The 19,785-nt window shown below is 43.1% G+C and overlaps 1 protein-coding gene across 1 annotated transcript in view; it reads right to left on the reverse strand.

Moving 5' to 3' along the window:
• Window positions 1-19,785, reverse strand: part of DNAJC13 (DnaJ heat shock protein family (Hsp40) member C13) — a 495,155-nt gene that overhangs the window by 194,226 nt on the left and 281,144 nt on the right. The window contains 3 exon segments of the mRNA XM_033929988.1: window positions 3,865-3,980; window positions 12,104-12,305; window positions 15,878-16,032. Coding sequence (XP_033785879.1) covers window positions 3,865-3,980; window positions 12,104-12,305; window positions 15,878-16,032 — 473 coding nt within the window.

The following is a 19,785-nucleotide window of genomic DNA, read 5'->3' on the forward strand; positions in this document are numbered from 1 at the left end:
GGTTTAGATACATAGATGATGTTTTGATGCTGTGGACAGGTGATGAAAGAGAGCTTTTGTTATTTCTTTCCTGGTTGAACAGTTGTGATTCTAACATCCATTTCACGATGCAATATTCTTCACAAAGTTTGAATTATCTAGATGTGATGATTATCCAGAAAGATGGACATTTTGAATTTGATGTTTTTGTAAAAGAAACTGACAGAAACACATTTTTGGCTTACCATAGTTGTCATCCAATAAATTTGAAAAAGAACTTGCCATTCTCACAATTTTTACGCTTAAAACGAAACTGCTCTTCTACAAAAAGATTTAACCAGCGATCAAAAACATTAATGCAAAAATTAGAGCATCGAGGGTATCCTAATAACATCTTTAAAAAAGCATATAAAAGAGCAAAATATTAGCAAAGAGACTGGCTTTTGAACAAACGAGTAAGGGACGAACAAATCATGGAGGAAGACAAAATGACCTGTGTATTAAAATACTCAGTGTATGGTAATAGTATTGCCAATATCCTTAAGAATAACTGGAAAATCATGAAAACCAACTCTACTTTTGAAAATATGGACTTACGCATTGCCTTTGCCCGAGACAAAAACCTAAGAGAAATACTTTCACCAGCGAATTTTCAAAAAGTAAATTTGAGAGATGCAAATTTGTTACCAAAAGGATTTTATAAATGTGGTAAATGCAGTGTCTGTGAAAATATGATTCAACTGAAGGAATTTATCAGTCCAAAAGATGGGAAAGTTTACTCTATAAATCATTTTCTCACCTGTGCCTCAGACTATATAGTCTATGTTATTATTTGTCCTTGTACAAAATGGTATGTTGGAAAATCCATCAGATCATTGAAGACGAGAATCATTGAACACAAATCCAACATCAAATGTATGAGGAGTACAGCACCCATTGTAGAACATTGCAACCAGTCACAACACAGCTTTAGGGAGCTTAAATGTTTTGCAATAGATCGTGTAATCCCTAATACACGCGGCGGAGACAGACAGAGAAACCTACTACAGAAAGAGTCCCGCTGGATTTTTCTTTTATGGATTGGATTTCTTTTATGGATATGGATTCTTTTATGGATTGGAGCTCTTTCTTTTAGTTTTCATGTAATTACAACATCATTGTGTCATTTTGGTACATATCTCTTTAAGATTCACAGATGTTAACTAACTGAAGTATCTTTAAAGCGCATGCGTGGCGTCTCACATTTGCTAACGCCATTTTTTCAAAGACGCTCTAGGAACAGCACAGTGAGTAAACCCATTTAAAAATGTTTTATAAATGTTTAAGCGAGCACATTAAAATTAAATTATAATTTTCTGTGTTTGTAGAAGCCTTAGACCCATGAAGAAGCCATTATCTTGGCGAAACGGGTCCCGTTGGGCATGGAACAGCCGGAATTTGGCATGACACAAGAGTCACAGTTTAAGATAAGTGCTTTATTTAAAAATTTTGATGATAAGAGCACTTTATTAAAATTTCACATTTTCTAGTAACACTAAAATTAGTAGAGCTCAATGATTGATATCTATACCTACAAGAGCCGTCTGAATAATCGCATATGATTTGACGGTGTAGGTATCTGAGAGCTCTACTGACATAGACATTTGATATACCAGTCTATTTTTCTTGTCTGTTTTCAGATTTGTGAGACTGAGTGCCATCACATTTTTGTTGAGTGTAAGTACACATGCATGACACACTTTAGTTAAAAGTACACTTATGATTTTGTTTTAGAGTTGGGGTGAAAATACAACTTTTTGCACATCTAAACTCTTCAGCACACTATATAAGTTTGCTGATGTGAAAAAGAAAGGAGTCTAGGTCAATATTTGCTACCTTAACAACTATGCTTGAGCTTTATTTTGTTTCTCAGGGCAGAGTCTCAGTTTGAAGTCCATAACTCAGGCCAGGATTCTCAAAAACCTGGGTTAAAAAGCAACGGTCTGCTAATGCAGTCATTTTGATAGCAAATCTAAAAAACCAAGATTCTCAAAAAATCGTGAATGCAAATGAGATTGGCAGACAGCAACGAATATTTGCATGTGCCATCGCTAGTGATAGCGATGGGCACATGCACAGAAAAATACACTGTAAAAAACCCCAACACAACAGTGGGAGAGATGCCCACACTCTCTTGCTGCCCTAAAATCCCTGCTGCGACCAGGGGTTGCAGCAGAAGAGATGTCCACTCTCTCCTGCTGCCCTAAAATGCTCCCAGCAACCTGATGACCCCCCCCCTCTCCCGCAATGGGTGAGATGCCCATGCACCCCACTTTCCAGTGACCCCCGTCTCCGCCGTCCCCCCTCCTCCCAGCTGCTGCATCATCTAAAATGCACCTTCTCCTCCCTGATGCATCTTGGGATGCACCAGGGAGGGGCCTGAGGCTCCGATTGGCCCAGGTTGTTTAAGGTCCCTCCTATGGCAGGGCCCTTAAACAACTTGAGCCAATCAGAGCCTCAGGCCTCTCCCTAGATGTAGTGGGAAGGGTCCTAAGGCTCTGATTGGCCCGGATGCCTAAGGCCCCTCCTAAGGTCTGAACCAACTTGTCCAAATCCTCGCCAAACATAAAAGACCCCCAAAAGGAAAATTTTGTCAGATTAGCCTTCGATGCTGCATCCATTGACCAAGCCCGAAGCCACAGGGTTCAATATAGAGAAATGCAAGATCATGCATTTAGGGAAAAAGAACTCGATGTTCAGCTACAAAATGGGGGGATCAGTGCTAGGAGAAAGTAACCTTGAAAAAGACTTGGGTGTACTGGTGGATACAACAATGAAATCAACAGCACAATGTGCAGCAGCCTCAAAGAAAACAAACCGAATGTTGGGTATTAAGAAGGGTATTACAACAAGGATGAAGGAAGTCGTCATGCCGCTGTATCGCACGATGGTGCGTCCGCATCTGGAGTACTGTGTCCAATATTTGTCACCGTACCTCAAGAAGGACATGGCAATACTTGAGAGGGTTCAGAGAAGAGCGACGAAAATGATAAAAGGTATGGAAAACCTTTCATAAGCAGACAGGTTAGAAAGGATGGGGCTCTTCTCCCTGGAAAAGCGGAGACTCAGAGGAGACATGATAGAGACTTTCAAGATCATGAAAGGCATAGAGAAGGTAGAAAGGGACAGATTCTTCAGCCTATTGTGAACCACAAGAACAAGGGGGCACTCAGAGAAATTGAAAGGGGACAGGTTTAGAACCAATGCTAGAAAATTATTTTTCACTCAGAGGGTGGTGGACACCTGGAATGCACTTCTGGAGGTTGTGATAGGACAGAGTACACTACTGGGTTTCAAAGAAGGATTGGATGAATTCCTGGAGGATACGGGGATCGAGGGATATAGATAGAGGTAGAGATAGGTTATGAAAGGATATAGATAGAAGGACAAGGGGGATTAAAGGATTTAGACAAGGATCACCATACAGGTTATGGACCTGATGGGCCGCCGCAGGAGCGGACTGCTGGGCGCGATGGACCTCTGGTCTGACCCAGCGGAGGCAACTTCTTATGTTCATGTTCAGTTCCCTTGGGGCCAATAATAACCCCAATCAACTAACTGAATCTACCCATTGCAGTCCTCGGATCCAATCTTAGGGAGGACTGGAAGTGGTCTCTCTCTGCCTTCATTTACTATGTTATTATATTAACTTAATACTGTAATAAAATGCCTTAGAACACAGCCTTTATAAATTTATGGAGTTAAATAAAAGTGCTTAGATTCCCTTTAACTACCCTCCTTTCATCACATGGTTGCTCAAGTAAAAACAAACTATCATCTTATATCTTCATGCTGCTCTTAACAGAAAGTATCTTTTTCTTTAATTATATACTTATGGTCACTTACTGTCCTTGTCCTTTAGGAAGATTAAGAACTTCATAAGCATCATCTGTTGACATGGTAGGAGGTTTCTTCTCTACTTCTTTCTTCCATGCATCAAGCGCATCTTTAAGCAGTTTTACCTCAAAGAACATTCAAACATTCTTAGTACACACTACACAGACATTGCCTATTAACATACATATTTCTTCTATAAAGATTCATTTCTTTCTTGCACTTTTGCATAGGAAAATGACATTAGCACAATTACAGGTAAAAGGACTAGATTTAAGTGGTTTTATTTATATTTCTTAGAATGACACTGAAAAGCACAGCATGGCTAACTTGATCACACTAAATATTTTTACACTGTAATTAAGCACATAAGCAATGCCTCTGCTGGGTCAGACCAGAGGTCCATCACGCCCAGCAGTCCGCTCACGCGGCAGCCCATCAGGTCTAGGACCTGTATAGTAATCCTCTATCTATACCCCTCTATCCCCTTTTCCTTCAGGAAATCATCTAAACCTTTCTTGAACCCCAATACCGTACTCTGACCTATCACACCCGGAAGCGCATTCTAGGTGTCCACCACCCTTTGGGTGAAGGAGAACTTCCTAGCATTGGTTCTGAATCTGGCCCCTCTTAATTTTACCGAATGCCCTCTTGTTCTTGTAGTTGTCGAAAGTATGAAGAATCTATCCTTCTCCACATTTTCTATGCCCTTCATGATCTTGTAACTCTCTATCATGTCCCCTCTAAGCCTCCACTTCTCCAGGGAAAAGAGCACCAATCTCTCCAATCTTTCAGCATATGGAAGGTTTTCCATACCTTTTATCAATCTCGTCACTCTTTTCTGTACCCTCTCGAGTATCGCCATATCCTTCTTAAGGTACGGCAAGAAGTACTCAAGATGCGGGCGCACCAAAGGCAGGATAACTTCCTTCGTTCTGATTGTAATACGTTTCTTGATAATGTCTAGCATTCTGTTTGCCTTCTTAGAGGCCACTGCGCACTATGCCGATGGCTTCATTGTTTTGTCCACCAGTACCCCTAAGTCCTTCTCTAGGCTACTTTCACCCATTACCAGCCCTCCCATCGTATAGCTGTGCATCAGTTTTCTCTTTCCCACATGCAAGACTTTACATTTCTCTACATTAAACTTCATCTGCCATTTATTTGCCCACTCTCCTAGTTTGTTCAGGTCCCTTTGTAAATCTTCGAAGTCCTCTTTAGTCCTAACTCCACTAAATAGTTTGGTGTCGTCTGCAAATTTTATAACTTCACACTTCGTCCCTGTTTCTAGATCATTTATAAATACATTGAACAGCAGCAGCCTGAGTACCGACCCCTGCGGGACACCACTCGTGACCCTCCTCCAGTCCGAGTAGTGGCCCTTCACTCCTACCCTTTGCTTTCTATCCGCCAACCAATTTTTAATCCAACTATGTACGTCTCCTTCCACCCCATGGTTCTTCAGTTTCCGTAGTAGGCATTCACGGGGTACCTTGTTAAAGGCTTTTGGAAATCCAAGTATACGATGTCTATGGGGTCCCCTTTGTCCATTTGTTAATTCCTTCGAAGAAGTGCAATAAGTTCGTTAGGCACAATGTTCTCTTGCAGAAGCCATGTTGACTTGTTTTCATCAGTTTATTCCTTTCTAGATGCTCATCGATGTCTTTTACCAGCGCTTCCACCATCTTCCCTGGGACCGAAGTCAGACTTACCGGCCTGTAGTTCCCTGGGTCACCTCTCGACCCTTTTTTAAAGATGGGCGTAACATTTGCTTTCTTCCAATATTCCTGGATCTCCCCTTTTTTTCAGGGACTGGTTACAGATCTGCTGTAGTAATTCCACTATTTCCTCTTTTAGTTCTTTCAATACCCTAGGGTGGATTCTGTCCGGGCCCAGAGATTTGTCAGTTTTTAATCTATCTATCTGCTTGAGTACATCTTCGAGGCTTGCCTCCATGGATGTTAATTTTTCTGCTTGATCTCCTTTGAAGATCTTTTCAGGTTCCGGCACGTTGGATGTATCCTCTCTTGTAAATACTGACGAAAAGAACATGTTTAGTCTATAAGCCACTTGTTTTTCCTCCTTCACCACTCCCTTCCTTTCTCATTCATCCAGTGGTCCCAATTCTTCCCTTGCCGGATGCTTCCCTTTAACATATCTGAAGAACGGTTTGAAATTTCGTGCTTCCCTGGCTAGCCTCTCCTCGTATTCTCTTTTTGCTCTTCTAACCAAGCGGTGACATTCTTTTTGATGCTTCCTGTGCTCTTTCCAGTTCTCCCCATTTTTGTCCTTTTTCCACATCCGGAATGATTTTTTCTTATCTCCTATCGCTTTCTTCACTTCTTTAGTTATCCACGTCGGGTCTTTTGTTCGGTTCTTTTTGCATCCTTTTTAAAATCTGGGGATATACAGATTTTTCGCTTCGTTTACCGTGTCCTTGAATAAAGACCAAGCTTGCTCCACAGTCTGCGATTTCTTTGATCTGTTACTAAGTTTCTTTCTTACCATTTTTCTCATCGCTTTGTAGTTGCCTTTCTTGAAGTTGAAAGTTGTTGCTGTTGTTCTCTTCCCCTTCGATGTTCCTACTTCAACTTTGAACTGGATCATATTGTGATCGCTGTTTCCTAACGGTCCCACTACTTCCACTTCTTTTGCAGGTCCTCTTAGCCCATTGAGGATCAGGTCCAGAGTGGCATTCCCTCTTTGTCGGTTTTCTGACAAGCTGCTCCATGAAGCAGTCCTGTATAGTCTCCAGGAATCCGGTTTCCCTAGTACATTTTGAGTATACAAGACTCCAGTCTATCCCAGGATAGTTGAAGTCTCCCATAACAATGGTGTTACAGTTTTTGCATTCCCGCCTCATCTCGGCTTCCATTTCTTCATCGTTTACTTCGGTTTGCCCAGGTGAACGATAGTACAGGCCCATCTTTATCTCTGGCCCATTTATTCCTGGTATTTTAACCCATAGTGATTCCAATTTGTCGGTCGTCATCGCTGTGTCCACTCTGGTCGAGTGTATGTTATCCTTTATGTATAGGGCTATTCCGCCTCCTTTCTGATCTGACCTGTCTTTGCAATAGAGCTTGTACCCCGGCAGTACTATGTCCCATTGTTTTCTTCATTCCACCATGTTTCAGAGACCCCAATGATGTCTAGGTTCTCTTTTTTGGCCATGACTTCTAATTCTCCCATTTTGTTCCTTAGACTCCTCGCATTAGTATACATGCAATTTAAGTTCTGGTATTTCCTTGTCTTCATTTTCTTTTCCTGTGCTACGTTCTTCCTATCATCCTCTTCTTGACCTGTCAACTCTTGTTTTTTGCCCATTTTTTCTTCCCCCTGCGCTATGTTTTTTTTTATCATCCTCTTGTTCCACCAACTCTTGTTGTTTGCCTGTTGTGTCTTCCCAGCATTTTTTCCACTCAGTATCTTCTCAGGATACCTTCTTCCGAATCATCGACTCCTGGTCGACTGTAGGCTTTCCCCTTCTTCTTAGTTTAAAGCCTCCTCTATTCCTCTCCTGATGTTGTTTGCTAGAAGTCTAGTTCCCGCCGTGCTCAGGTGTAGTCCATCTCTCCTAAAGAGCTTGTTCTTGCCCCAAAACGTTGTCCAGTTTCTCACAAAGTGGAACCCCTCTTCCTCGCACCATCTCCTCATCCACGCATTTATTGATTGTAGTTCCATCTGCCTCTTTACATCTGCCCTCGGTACTGGTAGGATCTCTGAAAACGCTATCTTCTGAGTCCTCATCTTCAACTTCCTCCCCAGTATCTTGAACTGTTCGATCAGTGCATTCCTGCTGTAGTCTCTCCTGCTGACATCATTTGTCCCAGTGTGGATCATCACTGCAGTCTCTTCCGTCTCTGCTCCTTCTAGGATCTTTTCAATTTTGTCGACGATGTTTTTTGTTCTTGCTCCTGGGAGGCATGTCACTAGCCGATCCTCTTTCCCTCCTGCTATGTGGCTATCTACTTGCCTCAGGATTGAGTCTCCCACTAGGATTGCAGACTTTCCCTTTTTCAGTGTTCGCTCTGGTCGCAGGTCTATGACTTCAGTGTGCTTTACTGCTTCCTCTTCCAGGCGCCTTGCCTCCCCTTCCTCCGGGAATCCTCTATGGACTTCTTCTTCTTTGTAGTCAGTATCGTCGTCCTTCCTACAATGTTTGTGCTCTTGTTCTTCCACCCTCCTGTAGGCCTCCTCGATGAACTCCTCGAGCTCCTTGACTTGTTCTTCGATGTGCCTCTCTCTCATAGGGTCTTCAGCTGTCATGAACGGGTCTTCTGCAATGTAAAGTCCCTTCAGTTCCTAAATCCTGTACTTCAGTCGACTGCCCTCCTTCTTCAAGCTTTTCGGCTCCCGACACTGGCCACATACATACGACTGCCTCCCCGAGGGGAGGTAATCGTACATATGGCAGTCCGTGCAGTACACTGGGAAGCTCAATCTCTGGATTCCCTCTGCTTCTATTGCTGTCTGCCTTATTGGAGTACTCTCTTATTGCACTGGTACCTTGTATGTGTGTGTTCTCTTCTGTGCCTCCCTCATCCTTACTTTGCTGTCTTTTGCTCGTGTGTGCTGTCCTTGCCTTACCCTTGCTTGTGCATGTGTGTTTCTTTTCTTTGCTGTCTTTTGCTTTTGTGTGCTGTACTTGCCTTACCCTTGCTTGTGTGTGCTGTCCTTGCCTTACCTTTGCTTGTGTGTATGTGCTCTCTTCTGTGCCTGCCGTGTCCTTACCTTGGTGTCCTTAGGTGTAGTGACTCGGCCCTTCGCAAAGGCGCTCTCGCTAAGGCGAGCGCCTTTGCAGCTCACCTTTGCCGCACACCATTGGCTCCTCCCCTTTTAAGGGGGAGTTTGGACGATGCCTCTGCTGATGCGGTGGAGGTGGGCGGAGCTTACCCCCACCGCTGCCCCTAGCTGCCTGATCTTTTCTTCCTTCTCCTTGCTATCAGCTTTTGCTTTCTGGTCTTTTGCTTCCCTCCTTCCTTTTCCTCTCGTAGCCTATTCTAATATCACAAAAGTCATTAAATTCCATGCAGTGAATTATCCACTGTACTTTTATCAGCAGCAAATGACACACATCAGGAAAGTAATAATACACACCCATCCCTTGTTAAAATAGTACAAAACCCTCACTAGTGAAAAAAGAAAAAATTTCTACTCCCACAAAATCGGTAATCCTAAAACCAATAGCAGTAACCTCTTCAAACTGGTCAACGATCTATACAACATAGAAACCTGCACAAACCTACACGAAGAATCCACCTTAACCGCCAACACCCTTGCCGACTTCTTCAATACCAAGATCCAAAAATTAAGAACAACACTACCCCCCAGCATCAACCCCCTCGAGCTCTTCCCCATCCTCACAGACATGAATCTATCAAACCCAGATCCTGGAGCCAGAGTCGACCTTAGTTGGAAACAATTCGCATTAACCGATTGGCAAACCTTCAATACTTACTACAACAAGTATACTCACTCCCACTGCCATCTGGACACATGCCCACCAAATATCATGAAAACTGCCCCCCCCCCCCATTTTAAAGCAAAAATGTTGACATGGGTTAATCACCTATTATCCAAAGGAAACTTCCCGTCGGAGCAAGGTCATATAATGATTACCCCAATTTTAAAAAACAAGAAAGAACCACCTAACTCCCCATCTAATTATAGGCCGATCGCCAGCATCCCCCTATTTACCAAAATAGCGGAAGGGTTGGTAAAGGCGGAACTTTCTGCATACCTTGAAAAATTCAACATTCTATGTGACAACCAATCAGGATTTCGCGTGGACCATAGCACTGAAACCATCATAGCCTCCCTTCTCGACTACCTCCACATGCTCTTCAGTCAGGGCTCAAGTGCCCTGATCATACAATTCGACCTGAGCAGTGCTTTTGACCTGGTCGACCACACCATTCTCCTTGAATGCCTAGCTCACATTGGCATCTCAGACCAGGTCCTCAATTGGTTTCAGGGGTTCCTACAAAATAGATCATACAAGGTACTCAAGAATAACTCTTTCTCTTACTGCTGGGACAACACCTGTGGGGTCCCGCAGGGCTCCCCCTTATCCCCCATCCTCTTCAACATATACCTAGCCTCCCTAGGTAAACTCTTACACAACCTAAATCTCAAATTCTTCATTTATGCAGACGATATCACAATAGCCATCCCACTAACCAACTTCTCACAAGAACTACTCGACCACATCACAAACATTCTCAACCAGATAGAACTCTGGATGCTATCATTCAGACTGAAATTAAACCCCGACAAATCAAAATTTTTCCTAGCCTCCCCCAAAGATAAAATCAAGGAAACCACAATTCAACTAAAAGGAGTGACCTTCCCCCTCGATCCGATCATAAAAATTCTGGGAGTCACGCTGGACAAAAACCTATCCCTAAATAACCATACTGACCTCATCGTTAGGAAAAGCTTCTCGGTACTTTGGAAACTTCGCACCATAAAAAAATACTTCAATGACACTGCATTCCGTCTACTTGTACAATCCTCCATCCTCAGCATTCTCGACTACTGCAATATCATCTTCCTCAACGCCACAAAGAAAACTACCAGGAGACTAAAAATAATCCAAAATACCGCAGTGCGCCTCATCTTTGGCCTAAAGAAATGGGAACATGTCACCCCTTTCTATCACCAACTACACTGGCTACCATTTGAATCTAGAGTTCTTTTTAAATTCGCATGCTTCTGCTACAAATCGATTAACGGCTCTTCTCCAAGTTACATAAATACCCACTTTAACCTTTACTGCAATAACAGGACATCACGCAGAATTCAACTGTTCACCTTCCCTTCGCCAAAACACTGTCCTCTCAAAAGATTCCTCGATAGAACTTTCGCCTTCCAAGCAGCCAAGTCGAACCCATGGCTAGCCCAGATGATACTCGAGGCCCCCACTTACCTATCATTCAGAAAACTACTAAAAACTTACCTATTCAGCAAACACAACCCTTAATATTCCGGCCACCCCACATAACACTTACCCAACCCCTGCCCCCTTCCTCCTTCACCAGACCCTCCCTTCCACACTCTCTACTTCCCTTATCTAGTTCGACCAAACCTGCAATTTCTGTTATACTGATGTAAATCTTCCCCTCATTGCAGACAGTTGTAAATCGCTGTAATTTCACTGCTGACTATTGTAAATCGTTGTAATTTATCGTAAATCTGCTTGTAATTTGTTGTAAATCTGCTTCAAATTTTGTTGTAAATCTGCTTGTCAATGCAGATCATTTGCTAATTGATGTAAACCGCCTAGAACTCACTGGGTATGGCGGTATATAAGAATAAAGAATAATAATAATAATAATAACTTGTCTCCCTTTCTGTTCCTTCCCTCTTTCCATCCCATTGTCCATCTTTATCCCTCTACTTTGTTTTTAGACCCATTATTTATTCCCCTCTCTCCCCACCCTCAGTCCGGCATATGCACATCTCTTTGGACCCCTCCTTTTCTCCCTCTGTGTACTTCTATACCAAGGCCCGCCACTGCTGCTCCCCCCCCCCCCCCAAAGGCCTGCATGTTTTCTCCCTTCTCTTTAGCATCCTCTGGCTTCCCAGTCTCACCTTCAATGCAGCCAGCAGAGGATCACCGGTTGGTTGTAGCAAATCTAGCAGGCTGCCACTGACCTCCGCAGTACGACATTAGCCTGCTAGGTTCACTACAGCCAACTGGCGATCCTCTGCAGGCTGCTTTGAAGGTGAGACTGGGAAGCCAGAGGATGCTAAAAAGAAGGGGGAAAACATGCAGGCCTTTGGGGGGGGGGGGAGCAGCGGTGGCGGGCCCTGGTATAGAAGTACACGAAGGGAGAGAAGGAGGAGTCCAAAGAGATGTGCATATGCCGGACTGAGAGTGAAGGAAGGAGGGACATGTTAGGCAATTATATACAAGGGTATTTATATGATCTCATGCAACCGCACATGCCTCCAAATTAAACACAAGGCATATTTGAACAGTGCTATTTCTCAGGCCATCAAAGAACTCAATTAACACATGCTCAACTGTCCAAATTTATCATGTCATTATAAAGCTGGTAAAAATTAAAATATTTTGTAAAGAACATTTGAACATTTAAATGAGACACAGGAACAACACAGGGCTCCACTGCTGTTATGCAATGCACACTCCAGACTTACTTTCACTTGGTTGTGCTATTTGAGATACTGTATTATCCTAGGTTATTCTTACAATGGTACTAAACATAAAAATAATAGGACTTACAGGATCTTTAATTGGCCAATCGGGAAACCGGAAGGAATCACAAAAGTGTTTCAGGTAATAAATATTACAGAACAGCTCATTTTCCAGTTGGGGATAATCGATAACTGGAATGGGACAGTACTGATAAAGTGCTCTGGTGTTGCTTTGAAGGCGAGGGGTGAAATCAGCCAGGTGAGCTGCAATCTTCTCTATCATAAGCCGCCTGTAAATGGTAAATGAAGTTACATAAGAACTGAAGTACTGCACTATAAAATTATAAGTCAATGGAGTCATTTTGCCAATCAAACCACTTAAGCAAATAACACCATCATCTCAAAAAATGCATAAAATGTTTCTTGCATCTTGCAGAACTACAAACATATGCTTCTAGTTCCAAACAAAAAGGAAACTCTTCTTTGTGCCAAAACACCCCCCTAAATACCACAAATCACCTATGAATGAAAATGTGTTTCTCAATAAGTTAATACATCTTGTTTGACGTCTTAGCTGGAAGAAAGGTTTGCCCATCTTGTACGGTGGCACAGTGATATATGTTCCAATATGGCATGTTATTTACATGTGAAAGCTTGAAAAGCGGGCTCAGACTTCTTTCCAACCTCTCTGTATGCACATGCACTTTTGTATACTGTACAGGTATATGTTTAGGGAGGGAGATCGATGAGTATAAGCGTAATCGTTTGTGAGTGTCTGCGCATGTGTGTTTGAACTTTCTGTGTGTCTATATTTAGAAAAAGAGATGAGGGGAGACAGTTTGAAAGGTGCAGTTCCTTAATTACTATGTTACATTGAATCGGCATACACATACTGCAGCTGTTAGAACTGTTTCTCCTATAGAAATCTATTTTAGTTTTTTTGGAGAATAAAACTTCATCCAAATCACTTTCTCCTTTCCTAGGACTACTGCTGTCTTCTAGTTCTCTATCACTAAACTTCCCATTGCCTAGATCCTATCTACAGTCTAAATCATGGCCACCATTTTGAAGCTGGAGCAGGCACACAAGAATATGTGGGCATCTCGCCAGCCTTCCCTGCCCTAGACCAGTGTTTCATGGCCTGGCAGCCGCCGGTGATCCCTCCTGCTACTCGCTGCTGAAGCCGCTGCTGGAGATCCCTCCCTTCTTGCCCAGCTGCCGCACCACCCCCACCCCCGAAGCCGAACCTGTTACTTCATTGGAACCAGACTGGCTCCCTTCTCCCCCAGCAGCACTCCATGAAGGAAAACAAGAAGAGACTCATACGCTGCGAAGCAGACCTAGAACCTTCTTCTCCGTCAGAATAGATGTCAGAGGGAAGGTTTGTGAGCCAGCCACATGCAGCTTGTGAATCGCTGCACGCACTATCCCTGCATGGAGTTGCTGCTGGAGGGGATGGAGCGAGTCCAGCTTCAACAAAGTAACAGGGTCAGCTTCAGGGGGTGGGCAGGCGAAGCAGACAGGGATTGGTTTCTATGAACGTATCGGGTCAGCTTCGGGAGAGGAGGGGTGCGGGCAGAGTAGGCAGGGATCAGCTTCTGTGGATGGGTTGGGTCGGCTTCGGGAGAGAGGGGTGCGGGCAGAACAGGCAGGGATTCCTGGCGTGCAACTTAATTTTGGAAGGCAGGGAGGGGGCACAAATGCGACAGAAGTAAGGGAAGGGGCACGAACATGGGACACAGAAGGGAAGGAAGAAGGGGGCACTAACTTGGGATAGGAGGGAGAGAATTGAAAAGAAGAACTGTTGGGCATACAGAGAAAGAGGAGAGAGGCAGAGATGAATGGGGAGAGAAGGATGAGAGGAAAAATGTAGCATTGTGCTGGAAAGGGGTGATAGAAGGAGAAATGGGCATGGGGTTGGTGGGCAGTGATGAAAAATGCTGCACATGATCTAGGGGATGAAAGAGGGAGGAATGTTGGATGTGGCAGTAGAGGGGGTGGGATAGATGCCTGGATTTCTCAAGACAGATGGACAGAGAGAGCGAGAGAGGGAGACATATTGCCAACAGGGGTGGAGGAGAGAAGAAGAAAAAAAATTGAAATCATGGAGGGGGAGAGAGAGAGAGAGGTTGGTTGGTGAAGGGGAAGAGAATGGGGACAGAGGAGAGTAAGTGTGCAGGAGGCAGAAAGAAAGAAATATTGGATGTACAATCAGAAGGAAATGCAACCAGAGACTCATGAAATCACTAGACAACAAAAATAATTTTATTTTCAATTTATTGATCAAAATGTGTCAGTTTTGTGAATTTATATCTGCTGTCTATATTCTGTTCTATATTTGTTTATTTTTCTATAGTTGTTACTGATTGCATTAGTCATCTGCCTTGACCTTGTTGAATAATAAAAAAAATTGAATATAAATGATAATTAATATTTTCTCTGCGTACAGTGTACTTTGTATTTTTTTAAAAATCTTGTGGTTACCATTATGTATTAATAAGATTATATTGCGTGTATATGAAAAAAAGATGGAAGAAATTGCTTTACAATTAGTTCTATTATTATGGGGGTGGGATCAGGGGTGGAGCTTGGGCGGGGGTACTCTGTTGGTATTTGTTAGGCTTAGGGAGTACTTGGCTTGAAGAAGTTGAGAAACACTGGTCTAGCCAACCTGACCACAGAAGCCGATTCCTACCTGCCTGCCTGCACCCCTCTCTCCCAACCTGACCTGTCCACAGAAGCCGAACCCTGCCCCACCCACCTGCACCCCCCTCCCAAAGTTGACCCGACCCATCCACAGAAGCTGGTCCCTGCCCCGTCTGCCTGCATGCCCCTCCCGAAGTCGGCCCAACCTACCCACAGAAGCCAATCCGCCTGCCCTGCCCACCCGCACCTCCCTGCTCCCGAAGCCGACCCTTCCACAGAAGCAGAACCCTGTCTGCCTCGCCTGTCCCCCCTTCCCTGAAGTTAACCCTGTTACTTTGTTGGAGCCAGACTCGCTCCATCCTCCCCCAGCAGCAACTCCATGCAGGGACAGCGCGTGCAACGATTCACAAGCTGCACATGGCTAGCCCACAAGCCTTCCCATCTGACGACAATTCTGACATTGGAGAGAAGTTTCCAGGTCACCTAAGCAGCATATGTCGCTTCCTGCATCCCTTCACAGAGTGCTGCTGGAGGAGGAGGGAGCCAGTCCAGCTCCAACGAAAGTAACAGGGTCGGCTTCAGGGGTGGTGCGGAGGCCAGGCGGGTAGACAGTCAGGCAGGAAGGGAGGGATCTCTGGCAGCAGCTTCAGCAGGGGGGGGCAGGCATGGAGGGATCCCTTGTGGCTGCCAGGCCACATACCCCCAACAAGCTGCCTGCATACACCCAAGGGTACGCGTACCTTGTGTTGAGAAATACTGTTCTAGACCACCAGGACATTGTTATGTTACGCCTGAGGGAGCCTACAAGGTTGGGGGAGGGATTTCAAAAGGGCTGACTCTTCCAGAGTAGTTTCATTGGGAGAGGGATATACTCTTGTAGTGGTCTACCTGAGGGGGGAAGAGGGGAACATGCTGCTATCCACTATTCCTGATAACTGTTGCTCTAGTATATAAAATACATTCTCTACATAGAATTTATTTTACAGATTATTCATACAACTATAAACTATAATTCATCCAAACCCATTTAATAAGACACTCTGGGTATATCTAATCTAATAATGGGACAAATATAAGACTAGAAAATAACTGTAAAAAAATATTACCCAATGCAAATAAAAGTATCAAAATACCTTCCTAGTAAGCCAGAATTTGCTATAAATATCAGAACACAGATTAAATGCTCAATTTCCATGATTTTCAAATATAGAATTACCTCATTTCATTGCTCCAAATTGCTTCTGGTGTGTCAAATTCACCAAGAAAAATCTCAGAAAATTTATCAGGGTCATAATTTTCTAAATAGCACACCATAGCTTCAGGAAGGATGTGTCCAAGAACACTTCTTTGAACTAAGTCTTGTCCTTTTGTCTATAGAAAAGAAAAAAACGCATTTTGCATTTCCTGTTCAAATACGTTTGGAGTGATTACTTTACTTAATAGTTGAATGTCACTTCTGTTGCTCTTGTCATGAGTATCCTGCTGCTCAATGTCAAGATAAACATAGGATAAGGTAGTAGGAATAGTTATAATTGTTCAGTTTTCATAATGAAGTATCATGAAATATGCTTGTTAAAATTTAAAAAAAAATGTAATTAGAATTCCTACTCATGAGCTTATAGTTTACCTCAGTAATTGTATTTTATGTTTATATTTGGTCATTTTACTATTTTTATGCTGTTAACAAAACTAAGTTTTATGTTAAACTGTATCTGCTATACACTGCTTTGGGTGAATCTTTACACATAAAGGTGGTTAATAAATCAATAAAGCAAAGTTACTTACCTGTAACAGGTATTCTCCAAGGACTGCAGGCAGATATTCTCACATATGGGTGATGCCATCCAAGGAACTCGGTATGTACATGTACCAAAGTGTACTGTCACTTTAAAATACTTTAGCACTGCCCAAACTACACGCATGCATGTGCCTTCCCACTCAATGCATCTCACAGGTCCCTCAGTTCCATAAAAGAGCTTTGAAGTCAACTAAGGAAGGTGGGAAGGTTGTGAGAATATCTGTTTGCTGTCCTCGGAGAACACTTGCTATAGGTAACTTCACTTTCTCCAAGGACAAGCAGGAAGTATATTCTCACATATGGGACTTCTAAGCTACCAAGCTCATGCCTCCAGGAAGAAGGTTAAAGGTAACTATCATGAGTCTGATGAAATCCCAAACACATGGAGAGAAGATGGCTTCCAAAGAGAATAAATTTCCGAGTACTGCCTGACCAAATTCACCGTCTCTTCTATAGTGTTGATCTAAGCAGTAGCGAATAGTGAAAAGTATGAATTGAGGACTAAGTGGCTCAAGAAATGGGCCACGACATAGCAAATGAGGTTTAACGTGGATAAGTATTAAGGTGATGCATGTCGATAACAAAAATCTTATACACGAATACAGGATGTTTGGTGCGGTACTCAGAGAGACCCCCCCAGGAAAGAGACTTGGGAGTACTGGTCAACAAGTCAATGAAGCTGTCCGCGCAATGTACGGCGGCTGCGAAAAGGGCAAACAGAATGCTAGGAATGATTAAGAAGGGGATCACGAGCAGATCGGAGAAGGTTATCATGCTGCTGTACCGGGCCATGGTACGCCCCCACCTGGAATACTGCGACTAGCACTGGTCGACGTACATGAAGAAGGATACGGTACTGCTCGAAAGGGTCCAGAGAAGAGCAACTAAAATGGTTAAGGGGCTGGAGGAGTTGCCGTACAGTGAGAGATTAGAGAAATTGGGCCTCTTCTCGCTTGAAAAGAGGAGAATGAGAGGGGACATAATCGAAACATTCAAGATAATGAAGGGAATAGACTTAGTAGATAGAGACAGGTTGTTCACCCTCTCCAAGGTAGAGAGAACGAGAGGGCACTCTCTAAAGCTAAAAGGGATAGATTCCGTACAAGCGTAAGGAAGTTCTTCTTTACCCAGAGAGTAGTGGAATACTGGAACGCTCTTCCAGAGGCTGTTATAGGGGAAAATACCCTCCAGGGATTCAAGATAAAGTTAGACAAGTTCCTGCTGAACCAGAACATATGCAGATAAGGCTAGTCTCAGTTAGGGCACTGGTCTTTGACCTAAGGGCCGCCACGTGAGCAGACTGCTGGGCACGATGGACCACTGGTCTAACCCAGCAGCGGCAATTCTTATGTTCTTAAATGTCCTCAATAGGTGTGAAGATGGGCAATTGAAGTCGCCATAGCTCACACTTTATGAGTAGTGATACAGCCTTCTAGCAAAGGAGATACAATCCATTAGCCAAGTGGAGTTTGTTCTCTTGGTAACAGGAACTTCCAGTCTGTTAGGGTCAAATGAGATGAAAAAGTTGAGCTGTAGTTCTAAAAAACAAAGGCTTACTTACAATCCAAGGTGTGGAGAACTGCTTCACCAGGGTGAGAATGCTGTCTTAGATTAAAGGCTAGCAGCACAATGGATTGAGGCGAAATTCCAAGAAAACGTTTGGAAGGAATTTTGGATGAGTTTGAACTACCACCCTATCATGGTAGAATCTGGTAGATGGTAAATACAAAACCAGTGCTTGAAGCTCGCTGACTCAGTATGAAGACATAAGAGCTATTAGGAAGACTACTTTCCAGGTAAGATATCTTAAGAGTTGAAGTCCAGATGGGTTCCAAATGAGACTTTATTAGAATGGAGAGAGCCACATTGAGATTTCAGACAATGGTAGGTGGTTTTAGAGGAGGATAACCAAGGGATGTATAGAGAGAGGTTTGCTGTCCAACAGAAAATGAAATGTACTGATTGCACTGAGATGAACACAGACTGAAGACTTTTTAACTCCGGAATTAGAGAGGTGAAGGAGATAGTCCAAGGCTGACGGCAAAGGACAGGTGAATGGATCAAGAGAGTTGAAATCATGCCAGACAGTGAAATGAGTCCATTTAAACTTATAGTAACATCTTGTAGAAGGTTTTCTGGAAGCTTCAATGATGTCAGACACTGGTGCAGAAAGTGAATAAGCATTTATTCTTTGGGAGTGAGAGATACCATGCTGTGAGTGCCAATGAACAAAGATTGGGATGAAAAAGAGTGCCTTTGTTCTGGATGTGTAGGGTCAGAAATACTTGTAGAGTGATAGGTTTCCAGGTAGACAGCTATAACAGGAGAGGGAACCATGCTTGACAAGGCCAGCAGGGTGCAATCAGAATCATGGACGACTGCTCCTGACAAAGTTTGAGTAGAGCTTTCCCTACAAGAGGCAGTGGGAAATGTATAGAGGAACCAAAGTCTCTAGGACAGGGGTGTCAAAGTTCCTCCTCGAGGGCCGCAATCCAGTTGGGTTTTCAGAATTTCCCCAATGAATATGCATGATATCTATTTGAATGCACTGCTTTCATTGTATGCTAATAGATCTAATGCATATTCATTGGAGAAATCCTGAAAACCCGACTGGATTGCGGCCCTCAACGAGGGACTTTGACACTCCTGCTCTAGGAGAAATGCATCCGCCTCCAGGTGAGCACACTCTGGCCCTCTTCAAACTCTCAGCCCTCCTGTTCGCATCGATAACAAATTCCCGATAGGTCTAGTGAACATTTGCTCTATTAAATACAAATGCCATCTAGTTAAAGACTTGTCATTCTACACCAGCTCAAAATATATATTTTTTAAAATTATTATGTATTTATTTAAAAAAAATTATCAAGAATAACTTCTTGTACAGAATATGATCAAGACAATCAGGAATATACACAAAAGAAGAAAAAAAAACCTCAATTGAAAAATAAGTCATTTGCTTAATCAATTTTTAAAGTCCCAAATTAAGGATCCAAGATGGTAATTGAGTGAAAAATAAAAACTAAATAAGTATGACAAATTTTTACCAATTAGGCGGTTTGTTGTGAGTGATTCATAGGAGCATTCTAATAGACTAACTAAGTTGTTACTATCTCCCCTTCAAGACATTTCATGGAGAGAAAACCCGTCAGCTGTAAAGGTTCAAAAAATACAAAATTAAAGGATTAGTATTTAACTATACACTTGCATGAATATCTTAACAAGAATGAAGCCCCCATCGCAGTAACCCCTGGTTTTAGGAGCAAGAACTGTTTTCTGCGTATCTGGGTTTCTTTTGTCACATCCGGAAATATTTGAACTCTCTATCC

This window comes from Geotrypetes seraphini, chromosome 2 (genome assembly GCF_902459505.1).
Source record: "Geotrypetes seraphini chromosome 2, aGeoSer1.1, whole genome shotgun sequence".
Classification (NCBI taxonomy): domain Eukaryota; kingdom Metazoa; phylum Chordata; class Amphibia; order Gymnophiona; family Dermophiidae; genus Geotrypetes; species Geotrypetes seraphini.